Source organism: Entamoeba dispar, genomic scaffold, assembly GCF_000209125.1.
Source record: "Entamoeba dispar SAW760 scf_1105229461607 genomic scaffold, whole genome shotgun sequence".
In the NCBI taxonomy this organism is placed as follows: Eukaryota; Evosea; order Mastigamoebida; family Endamoebidae; genus Entamoeba; species Entamoeba dispar.
This window is the reverse complement of record NW_001854777.1, coordinates 1,475-12,016: the sequence shown is the minus strand read 5'-3', so window position 1 is coordinate 12,016 and position 10,542 is coordinate 1,475. Positions and strand designations below refer to the sequence as shown.

The 10,542-nt window shown below is 18.3% G+C and overlaps 2 protein-coding genes across 2 annotated transcripts, besides 40 other annotated features; one reads left to right on the top strand and one right to left on the bottom strand.

Annotated features, from left to right (window-relative positions):
• Nucleotides 1-170: 170 nt before the first annotated feature.
• Nucleotides 171-228: a sequence feature (AT_rich).
• Nucleotides 229-328: 100 nt separating this feature from the next.
• Nucleotides 329-403: a sequence feature (AT_rich).
• A 79-nt stretch (nucleotides 404-482) lies between these two features.
• Nucleotides 483-512: a sequence feature (AT_rich).
• Nucleotides 513-1,242: 730 nt separating this feature from the next.
• Nucleotides 1,243-1,274: a sequence feature (AT_rich).
• A 186-nt stretch (nucleotides 1,275-1,460) lies between these two features.
• EDI_083090 (uncharacterized protein) lies at nucleotides 1,461-2,168 on the bottom strand (the record flags this gene model as incomplete). The annotated part of the gene is made up of 1 exon (XM_001738655.1): nucleotides 1,461-2,168. One exon carries the CDS (start codon nucleotides 2,166-2,168, stop codon nucleotides 1,461-1,463), a length of 708 nt encoding a protein of 235 aa, XP_001738707.1.
• A 416-nt stretch (nucleotides 2,169-2,584) lies between these two features.
• Nucleotides 2,585-3,226, top strand: EDI_083080 (uncharacterized protein; the record flags this gene model as incomplete). Its single annotated transcript, XM_001738654.1, has 1 exon — nucleotides 2,585-3,226. The coding sequence occupies one exon, from the start codon at nucleotides 2,585-2,587 to the stop codon at nucleotides 3,224-3,226; it is 642 nt and encodes a 213-aa protein (XP_001738706.1).
• A 9-nt stretch (nucleotides 3,227-3,235) lies between these two features.
• Nucleotides 3,236-3,449: a sequence feature (AT_rich).
• Nucleotides 3,450-3,532: 83 nt separating this feature from the next.
• Nucleotides 3,533-3,686: a sequence feature (AT_rich).
• A 309-nt stretch (nucleotides 3,687-3,995) lies between these two features.
• Nucleotides 3,996-4,019: a sequence feature (AT_rich).
• A 211-nt stretch (nucleotides 4,020-4,230) lies between these two features.
• Nucleotides 4,231-4,824: a repeat region.
• A 6-nt stretch (nucleotides 4,825-4,830) lies between these two features.
• Nucleotides 4,831-4,858: a sequence feature (AT_rich).
• A 155-nt stretch (nucleotides 4,859-5,013) lies between these two features.
• Nucleotides 5,014-5,179: a microsatellite.
• A 48-nt stretch (nucleotides 5,180-5,227) lies between these two features.
• Nucleotides 5,228-5,324: a microsatellite.
• Nucleotides 5,256-5,360: a microsatellite.
• A 68-nt stretch (nucleotides 5,361-5,428) lies between these two features.
• Nucleotides 5,429-5,461: a sequence feature (AT_rich).
• Nucleotides 5,462-5,496: 35 nt separating this feature from the next.
• Nucleotides 5,497-5,616: a microsatellite.
• Nucleotides 5,617-5,618: 2 nt separating this feature from the next.
• Nucleotides 5,619-5,663: a sequence feature (AT_rich).
• Nucleotides 5,664-5,668: 5 nt separating this feature from the next.
• Nucleotides 5,669-5,848: a microsatellite.
• A 62-nt stretch (nucleotides 5,849-5,910) lies between these two features.
• Nucleotides 5,911-6,038: a sequence feature (AT_rich).
• Nucleotides 6,039-6,382: 344 nt separating this feature from the next.
• Nucleotides 6,383-6,662: a sequence feature (AT_rich).
• Nucleotides 6,663-6,729: 67 nt separating this feature from the next.
• Nucleotides 6,730-6,758: a sequence feature (AT_rich).
• Nucleotide 6,759: 1 nt separating this feature from the next.
• Nucleotides 6,760-6,867: a microsatellite.
• A 62-nt stretch (nucleotides 6,868-6,929) lies between these two features.
• Nucleotides 6,930-6,992: a sequence feature (AT_rich).
• Nucleotides 6,993-7,023: 31 nt separating this feature from the next.
• Nucleotides 7,024-7,129: a sequence feature (AT_rich).
• A 293-nt stretch (nucleotides 7,130-7,422) lies between these two features.
• Nucleotides 7,423-7,457: a sequence feature (AT_rich).
• Nucleotides 7,458-7,460: 3 nt separating this feature from the next.
• Nucleotides 7,461-7,634: a microsatellite.
• A 1-nt stretch (nucleotide 7,635) lies between these two features.
• Nucleotides 7,636-7,737: a microsatellite.
• Nucleotides 7,738-7,781: a sequence feature (AT_rich).
• A 7-nt stretch (nucleotides 7,782-7,788) lies between these two features.
• Nucleotides 7,789-7,863: a microsatellite.
• Nucleotides 7,864-7,870: 7 nt separating this feature from the next.
• Nucleotides 7,871-7,969: a microsatellite.
• Nucleotides 7,906-8,054: a microsatellite.
• A 27-nt stretch (nucleotides 8,055-8,081) lies between these two features.
• Nucleotides 8,082-8,234: a microsatellite.
• Nucleotides 8,235-8,253: 19 nt separating this feature from the next.
• Nucleotides 8,254-8,440: a microsatellite.
• A 30-nt stretch (nucleotides 8,441-8,470) lies between these two features.
• Nucleotides 8,471-8,624: a microsatellite.
• A 1-nt stretch (nucleotide 8,625) lies between these two features.
• Nucleotides 8,626-8,776: a microsatellite.
• Nucleotides 8,777-8,820: 44 nt separating this feature from the next.
• Nucleotides 8,821-8,941: a microsatellite.
• Nucleotides 8,942-9,084: 143 nt separating this feature from the next.
• Nucleotides 9,085-9,126: a microsatellite.
• A 315-nt stretch (nucleotides 9,127-9,441) lies between these two features.
• Nucleotides 9,442-9,506: a sequence feature (AT_rich).
• Nucleotides 9,507-9,534: 28 nt separating this feature from the next.
• Nucleotides 9,535-9,614: a sequence feature (AT_rich).
• An 82-nt stretch (nucleotides 9,615-9,696) lies between these two features.
• Nucleotides 9,697-9,750: a sequence feature (AT_rich).
• Nucleotides 9,751-9,809: 59 nt separating this feature from the next.
• Nucleotides 9,810-9,878: a microsatellite.
• A 325-nt stretch (nucleotides 9,879-10,203) lies between these two features.
• Nucleotides 10,204-10,542: a repeat region.

Below are 10,542 nucleotides of genomic sequence, written 5' to 3'. Positions count from 1 at the left end.
AGATATCAAAAAATATGATAAACTTATTTAAAAACAAGTTATGAGTAAGCATTACCATGGTAGTAGTATGGTAAATAAAATTAAATATGAGTTAAATATTTCTTTCATGTTCAAAAGAAATAACAGATATATTTTATTATCTGACTTCTCCTTTTAATAAGAGTAAAACCAATTTATTTAAAAATTGTTTGATTTAATTACTTATCAAATAAATAATATTATAAAAATGTATTCAACTTAGAAGATGTTTGAATTTTATGAGAATTAAAAGAAATATATTGATCCAGTTAAATGTTAATATCTCAAATAACCATATCAACAATCAATGTTATTAATTTTAATTGTCTAATTTTATTTGTATCAAAATCATTGTATTTGAAAATTTATAATTAAATATAATAATGTTAGAGAAAAAAAATGATGATTGTATTAATAAAACAAGTTTTATTGTTATGAATTAAATAATCATAAAATCGGATAACAATATTAAAATAAAATAAGTATAAATAATTGACAACTCAAATAGAAAGAACAGTTAGGGAATCAAAATAAAATCATAATCTATAATTAATCAATGAAGAGGCAGTTTTAATAAAGAAATGATGATAAAAATGAAATTCATAAACTAATAGTATTCTTAAAATAATAACAAAATCAATTTGTCATATGAAATAAAATATAATAGTTGTGATTATAATGATTTTCATCAATAAATATTCTTAGATATTGAATTCATTTTCAAAAAATATTATAACACAATTATTTCTTTATAAATACATTTCTTTTATAATTGATTTCATTTAAGTGAATTTATCTTTATTATTATCGGATCTATTCTATATAATATTCAAGACATTACGAGTTATTATTTAGAACTTTTCTTGTAGTTCTTAGATTCAATAGTGTATCATAAATTAACAAAAAATAGAATAAAATTAATGTTGTATATTCTTTTAATTAACTTCTTCTATTTGCTCCTTAACTTCTTGTTTTATTTTGTTCTTGTTAGATGTGTGTATAAAAGTCTTTATAAATGAGTTGTGTTACATGGAATATCATCTGATTACATTATTTGTTTTTGTAGAAAATATGATGTTATTATAAAATGTTCAAAATAAGTATTAACATAATGTTTATTGAGTTTAATCCTTTTCTTTCATTTTTATTTCACTTTAAAAAAAAAGATTTTAAACAAATACTCTCTTCATCAATTTTTCATAACACTTTTAAATAGAAAGAATGATATAATGAAATATAAATATAATTAATTATTTGTTTCTATTATATTCATACAATCTTTTTAATGTTATTGAAAAGAAATAATCAAGAATTACAAAATGTATTTATATATCATTTTGATAACTTGATTGATATTGGATATCTTGATAAACAATACCAAATAAGAACAAGTTGTATGAATAATATTTTCTTAAACAATTTAAATCAAACGAATTACTCAATTAAAAAACTAAGAAAAGAGCAATAGCAATGAATGCAACAATAGTAGCAATTGATCCATCATCATTAGGTTTCTTCTCACATTCATCTTCACATTCGTATTTAGCGTATATAGTTTCTTGTCCTTCTACTACTGGAACACACATTCCACATTTGAACATTCCAGCACCAAGTCCAGTTTCTTTAGTACATTTATCATCAAGATAATAAAGTCCTGCATAATATCCAACTTTGTATTGTGGTTTTAAATAAAATAGTCCTGATGAATGACAATCATTACGAGCTTCATCATCACATGAATACATAACTTCATTGGTAATTTTCTTAGTACATTTATTATCAGAATAACTTAAAACATCAACAAGTTTACATTCTTCATTCATTTTATTTGGTTCTTCGTTATACAAATAATAGACTTTTGTTGTTTCTTCATCAACAGTAAGTTCTGATTTCTTAGTAATTATAATATCTTTTGGTTGTACACCTTCAGCAGAACATTCAATATTATTATCATATTTATAGTATTTAAGATATGCTTCTTTATCAGCTGTAGCTGGAACATACTCATATTTTTCTGAATCTCCATCAGCATAAAAACATTTACGATTTTCATAAACTTGAACAGAACTAAGTTTTCCATCACTGTACTTACATAAATAAATATTTTCAGCAGCAGCAAAAGTAGCAAGTGCTAATAATGCAATGAACATTATAATGTTTGTATTCTTTGTGAGTTCTCGTGTTTATATTTACCATCACCATGATTTCACTTTTCTCATTTGAAAATAAAATACGAAGGAAAATATCCTTATTATAAAAAGTAATATCCATATTATTGGTTAATAAATTAGTAAAACATTTTCTTTTTGATTCTTTGTATTTTTTTTAAAAAATATCACTTCCATAAAGTTCTAATCCATTTTATTTTTTGTATATTCATTACTTTTGAGTGTAAAGGAAAGAAATCGAATTAAATTTTAATACAAATCAACAAAAATGATAAATGAAAGAGGAATTAATAACATGAAAAATGACTTCTTGAAATGAAATGTTTTTGAAATGAAAAAGAAATAATAACTTAACACGAACTATTTAAACAAGGAGAAAATGAACTTAAAACAGTACAATGATTTGTTTATTGATTGTATTTGCAGCATTTGCATCTGCTAAAGAATTTTATCAATATAGTATTGTGAGAACTGGAGAAGATAAAAAAATTACTGGATATTCAGTTTTTGAAGTTGATAAATGTTATAGAATTACTTTAACTACTTATCAATTAATTTCACAAAAGAATGGAGAAACTGCTGCTGATGAAGGAAAATATTTCTTCAATACATTCTCAGATAAAGAATGTAAAACTCTTTCAGGTGGAGAATCTGCTACTGCTGTTCAATATACTATTGAAGGGTTAAAGGGTTTAAACATCTTTGAAGCCAAACCAGCTGAAAGTAACAAATGTGTAGAAACTGCTGTTAATACATTTGCTGATGACAAATGTACAGAAGTAATTCCAGCCACTTCACAATTTGTTTGTAATCAACCAACTGAAGTTAAAACATGTAATAAATCTGGTGATTTCTATGTAAAGACATCTGTTGTTCATGGATATCAAGGTACATTCTACTATTCTGATGAAGAATGTCAAGTACCTACTGGATATGTAGAAAATCAAAGAAAATGTGGAGTTTGTGGACCATTATCAGCTTCATTTAGTAAAGTTGAAGATATTACTTACACAAAAGTCGCATGTGAAAATGACTGCTAATTAAGTAAGTTTTTTTTTGAATAATTTAATTAAATAAAACAATAAGAGAATAAGAAATAATTTTAAAAGAAATAAGAATTTTTGAATATTAAAGAAATAAAATAAAAATATCAACACAGAAACATAATAATAAACACATTTCATTTTTAATTTTATTATTTAAAGTATGTCAACAAATAAATAATAACATAAAATAATTAAATAAAAAGAAATTATTTTATTTCATTAACGCCATAAACAATTATCAAATATTATTACATCATCTACCATTTCATTATCTTCATTACAAGTATGAAAGATATCAACATTATAAAATTTAATGAATATTTAATTGATAGAATTGATTAAAATAACATCATTTGATATTTCTTTATGATCAATTAATATTTAATTTATTATGTTTCAATCTCTTTTATATTTTGTTATGTTTGTTATTACTATTAATTATTTATTTTTATAACAAGATTATTTGACTTAGTATGTTAACGAAAATTCGCTGGTGATGACATTACAAATATACTATAATTTGATCATCATTTGTTATTTAACACTCTGGTGTATTGCTACTCATTTAGCAATTCCATTTAGTTTATTTCTTATCTATTCCTTTAACAATCAACATCATTTTAATAAGTCAGTTAATAGTTAAATTGCTTAGTTGTGATATGCATCAATGAAATAAATATTCAATAGTTTTCAATGACCCTTATTTAAATAATCTTTATTCTTAGCCAATTCAAATTCAAATTTGTTGCTACATAATAAACTGTTTAAAATATAATTTTTTATTTTTCTCTTTGTTATTCTCTTTTGAATATCATCAAATACAAATAGATCAATTCATATTAAAAAAATACTGACAAAAAAAGTAAATACCAGAGAGAATATAGACAATATAGAAAAACTGAAAATTAAATAAAAATAGGAGAAATAAAGCAAATACAAAATAATAGTTCAGAGTTAATAAATAAGAAAAGTTCTGATTAACAAACCTTAAATAATAAATAAAAAGTAGTTAATTAAGTATAAATAGAAATATTTTATATTGTTCCTTGCTCAGCGGAGATTAACTAATCTCGTCCATTTGTTTTAAAAGTGTTTATTTATCAACTGTTGGCGTGTTCTTTGATTTTAGTTGTTGAATTATGATAATTTCATTTTCTCGTTTTTGATGTGGAATAGAATATTTTAAACATCCCTTATTTAAATGTTTATTATTTAATTTCTTTTTAATTTTGATGAATATTAAAATTATTCTTTATTTTCTTATTTTAAGGAGAATATATAATTACTACTGTATTACTATGAGTTAATATTCTTTTTAGTATCAGCCACTAGACCCTTTTCCTTTGATAATCTTATATTATCAAATGTACTTGTATTCTAACAAGTAATAATAACATCTTTATAAATACCCATTCTTTTAGTGTCAATGATATCTATCATTGTAATTAATAAACACTGCTATTCTTGTAGTATTGATTAAGATGTTTTTCTAACCAAATACAACACTATAACCAGTCCATAACTGGTGGAATCGAAGGATGGAAATATTTTAGTATTCTGTGTGGTGTCTCTGACGTGCTACTTTCGAATCTAAAAAGTATAAATTAATTAAATAATAAAAATAATGAATTTTGGATAAAGAACAAAAAACTGTATAATAATCAATTGATTAGAAAGAGTAAATAAAACAGTTATAAAAAATAGGTGGTGTGTTTAAAAAAAATTTAAGATAATGGCTTAACTGCTAAATAAATGGAGAAGAAAATTTATGACGGGCACGAAAAAAAAAAGAAGAGAAATTAGAGAAAGAATGATATGAAAGAAAAAAGTGAAATTAGGAAGAAGATGAAAAGAATAAAAGTAGAATGTTGAGATTATAAAATGAAAGAAAATAAAAATGAATAATTCAAAATAAGATAATAAATGATGAAAAGAATGATGAAATAATGGATGTATTTTTTATTATAGAAATTAGAAATATGAAATAAAAAGCGTTTAATTTATTGATACAAATTATTTAACTTTATTTTATTGATATAATTTATTTTATCATTTTTCTTTTTATGATTTTTATTTATATGTATTATTTATTATCAGTGTTTATTATATAATCAATTATAAATGTTATGTGATTAGTATATAATATGTAATAGGTGATAAATAATAAGTATTATTTTCATATGACATAGATAGAAGATATAAAAATTAAATAAATAATAATAAATAATAGAGAAATAATAAGAGAAAAGAAATGATATAATAATAAATAAAATATATAAAAGAAAAGATAAATAAAATCAATATAATATAAATAAAATAATAATAAATATAAAGAGAAAGAAGATATAAAATATAAAAATATAATCAAAATGAAAATAAGATAATGAAATATATGAATATATAAGAAATTATATATAAATAAAAATATATTCATATATAAAATAAAATATAAATAATAAGAATATAAAAGTAATAAAATATGATAAATATAAAATATAAAGATAAAATGATGATATATATAATATAATATAAGAATAAAAATAAATATAATAATAAAATATATAAATATATAATAATAAAATACATAAATAACATAATAATAACATAATAATAAAAATGTATAATTACATTGAATCAAATATCATTTCTGAATCATTTATAATTCAGAACAATTTACCATAAAATGAAATAAAATATAAATGAATATAAATGATTATAGAATGTGTATTTAATTTACTTTTTTATTTTTTATTTTTTTTAGGAGCAAAATAATAAAAACTATTATTTTATTTATTCAAAATATTTTGCCCTTTTCTTTTTGTTATTTTTTATTTAGATTCATTATTTCTTTGCTTATTTTGGTTTCCAATTAATATTTGTGATATCACAATTAAAGAAACATGAGTGAATAGAAATGGTGTTATGAGTATTTTAAATATTAAAAATACACATTGTTCAAGAAAGATAATTGAATAAACTTTACTATATATTGATTTATCAGATTATTTATTATCATATTCATTTTGTAATAATATAAATATGCAATGAAGAGAATAATGATAAATTTAATATAATTACCTTTATTCTTCACTCAATATGTATTTAAATATTCATCAAAATGAATGTAAATTAATATTTCATCATTCTAACAAATTTATAATGATATTTTATATATTACACAATAAAATAATAATATAATAACAAGAATAATAAATTGAAATATAGAGTATATTGTTATTTTACCTCTTATTAAAACAATTAAATAAATATAATTTGAGAATTATGACAATTAAATAATTTAAAATCAAAAATGATAGAATAACAATAATAATCAAATAATTAAATGAAATTATTCATTACAAATATAAATTTCATAAACAAATAATCTAATTTCAATAATAAAATATAAACAAAATAACTATTTATAATAGTGTAGTATTAACAAATATAATCATTGCAGAAGTTGTTAAAAATTTCAAATATCACAGAAGCAATACATAAAATAAATTTAATGTAAATATTTTTTGTAAAATAATAAATAAAAATACTATAAAGAAATATAAATCAAAAGAATATGAATTAATATATATATAGAATTAAAAGTGATTAAATACATTATAGAGAAATTAAATAAAGAATATTTGTCTATATTAACAATATCATATGATTAATGTAGATTTTGATATTCAACATTATCTTTTATAAATCATATAATATATTAATTATCAAATAAATAATCAATTAGTGAATATAATTTTAAGTATAGCCATTAAAGAATATGAGAACTTATCAATTATTTAAATCAATTATATAATGTTGATATAATTAATTATATTTCATTTATCCCGTATTAATTATGAATATTGTTATGTTAATTATAATGAATATAATAAATATGCAATTAATGAGAAATATAAATGATGAGAAATGTTAAAAAAAGAGTAACAATGATAATGAATATAGAAAAAGAAAATAAGAAAATTGTTTTATCAATGTGACTATCATTAAAATAATTTAATTCATTATCATCATTGTATTATATTGGTGAAACAAAATAAGCGAAGAAATTATGCATCTAAATAAATTGCTCAAATGAAAATAGTGTAATATATTTTTTGCATAATGGAATATTCTGTTTTCGGGCAAAATATTTTACATCAATAAAATAATAGTTTTTATTATTTTGCTCCTAAAAAAAATAAAAAATAAAAAAGTAAATTAAATACACATTCTATATTCATTTATATTCATTTATATTTTATTTCATTTTATGGTAAATTGTTCTGAATTATAAATGATTCAGAAATGATATTTGATTCAATGTAATTATACATTTTTATTATTATGTTATTATTATTTTATTCATGTATTTTATTATTATATATTTATATTTACTTTTATTCTTATATTATATTATATATATCATCATTTTATCTATATATTTTATATTTATCATATTTTATTAGTTTTATATTCTTATTATTTATATTTTATTTTATATATTAATATATTTCTATTTATATATAATTTATTATATATTAATATATTTCTTTATCTTATTTTCATTTTGATTATATTTTTATATTTTATATCAATTTTCTTTTTATATTTATTCTTATTTTATTTATATTATATTGATTTTATTTATCTTTTCTTTTATACATTTTCCATATTATTATATCATTTCTTTTCTCTTATTATTTCTTTATTATTTATTATTATTTATTTAATTTTTATATCTTCTATCTATATCATATGAAATTATTATTTATTATATATTACAATTATATATTAATCATATAACATTTATATTTGATTATATATTATCTTTTTCTTCTTTTCTTTTCTTTTTTATATTATTTTATTTTTTATTTGAATATATTTGTTTTTGTATTCTTGTATTTATTTTATTTTTTGTGTTTATTTTATTCTTATTTATCATATTTATCATTTATATTATGTTATATTTGATTTTATTAATTATATCATTTAGTATTTTATTAATATAAATATTATGTTTATTATTTTATTATTTATTTATTTTTATTATTTATTTTATCTTTTCTTATTATTCTTTTATTATTTTATGTTTATTATATTTTATTTTTTTATTTCTTTTTCTATCTATTTTTCTATTATTTTTATTTATTATATATATTTCTTTTATTCTTATTCTGTTATTATTTATCTTTTTTATTTATTTTATTTATTCGATTGTTTAATAAAAAATATATTCAATTTTATTATTTGTTTATTATTATTATTATTTATTTTTATTTATATATTAATTTGATTAATATATTTGTATTATATCATTTTTATATTTATTATTATTTATATTTTGTATTATTATTTATTTATTATTATCATTTTTATTTTTATTTATCATTTTGTATTATATTATTCATTATTTCATGAATTTAATATTTATTATGAAATCATTTATTAATTATTTTATTTTATAATGATATATTAATTAAATTATTTTGTTATATCACATTGATTATTTAATATTTAATGATAGAAATTAATGATATAATATTAAGATAATAGATATAAATAAAATGATGAATATTGAAACAATCATTTAAAATCAAAAATAAATAATAAGAAATATAAATATAATATAAAGAATAAAGAAAAGAAAGATAATAAAAGAAATAAATAATAAATATAAATCAAATGATAATAATAAAAACAAATAATAAATAAATGATAAATAAATATTAATAATCAAAAATAGGGAACCAAAATAAGCGAAGAAATTATGAATCTAAATAAAATGATCAATTGAAAATGGTGTAATATATTTTTGCATATTAGATTATTCTGTTTTCTATTATTTTCTCTTAAAAATATAAAAATATAAAATAAAATAAAATGTAGGTAAAATATGAAATCTATAACAATCAGTTGACATTTTGTAACTTCTTGTTGTATTGAGTATGGTATATCTTGAATTGTTGAGTATACTCATTCATAATTCTGTTCATTTTATATTATTCTTTATTTCTTTTCATTTACCTTCAATTCTATTTTATTGTGAAAATATCATTATGAAATGTAATAAAGAAGAACATTATGTTAATTTAAATTTATAATGTTAGTTATGAATAACAATGATTATATAAATATGAATATCAATCGTATTGTTATTAATGTGTAAATATGTTATATTTCATTTATCATACTGATGAGATGTCATAATGATATATTAACAAATGTTATTATTTATTTAAATGATATAATTATTGATATGAAAATTAAATTATATCACAGATGATTATCAATGATGAATGATGATAATATACAATATAAATTATTTATATTATTGTATCAAAAAAGAATTAAATGATGAAATAAATAAAAAGATAATAAATAAGAAGTATCAATGAAATGATGATATGATAATAACAAATTGAATAATTTAAACATCAACACAATAATACAGAATGAAGAGTGACTATTTAATATGTAATATAAATTAAACATTTATAATTAATAATAATGAATTTAATGTTCATCTTCAACTTTCATTCATGATAATAACTCATTAATTTTATCATTAATCATTATATTTATTTTCTTATTATTTTCTTTATTCTTTCTTTTATCATTTTCATTTTGTATTTATTTTATTTTATTTCAATTTCATCAACAGATATATTCATTTAATACAGAAATCGAATTAGAAAGATAGAACTAATAATATACAAATATCTTCTTCTCATATTTAATCACAAATATTTTCATCTAATAATATTATCTACTATTTTTTACCTTTTAAACATTTAACAAGAATTAATTTGCAACATGATAATTCATTTCAATGATCTATCAAACATAAACACCATGTTTTAAACAAACAATGAATACATTCATTACATTTAGACAACAATTATGAAATAATTAACAACATCACAAATCATTATAATAATATAATGATGAATACGAATGAAATGCATAATTTCATGACCGAAATACAAAACAAGAATATTGGAAAAGACTATTTGAAGAAGAAACCAAAATACTTACACCACAAGAAATAGAAGAAATTAAGAACACTAAGATTAAAGAATATAATCAACAATAATGAGAAGATGGTATTTATTTGTAAGAGAAACATAAAAATGAATAGAAAAGAGAAATTATCAGTATGACACTTGAAGAAGATGATAAACAAATAAATCAAAATGAAATAAATGATAAATACTTAAATAAGAAATATATACAATGATGAAAATGATGATGAAAATGAATTTGCTGAGGAGAAGAAGATGTTTAATGAAAAAGAAAAGATGAAATTAAAA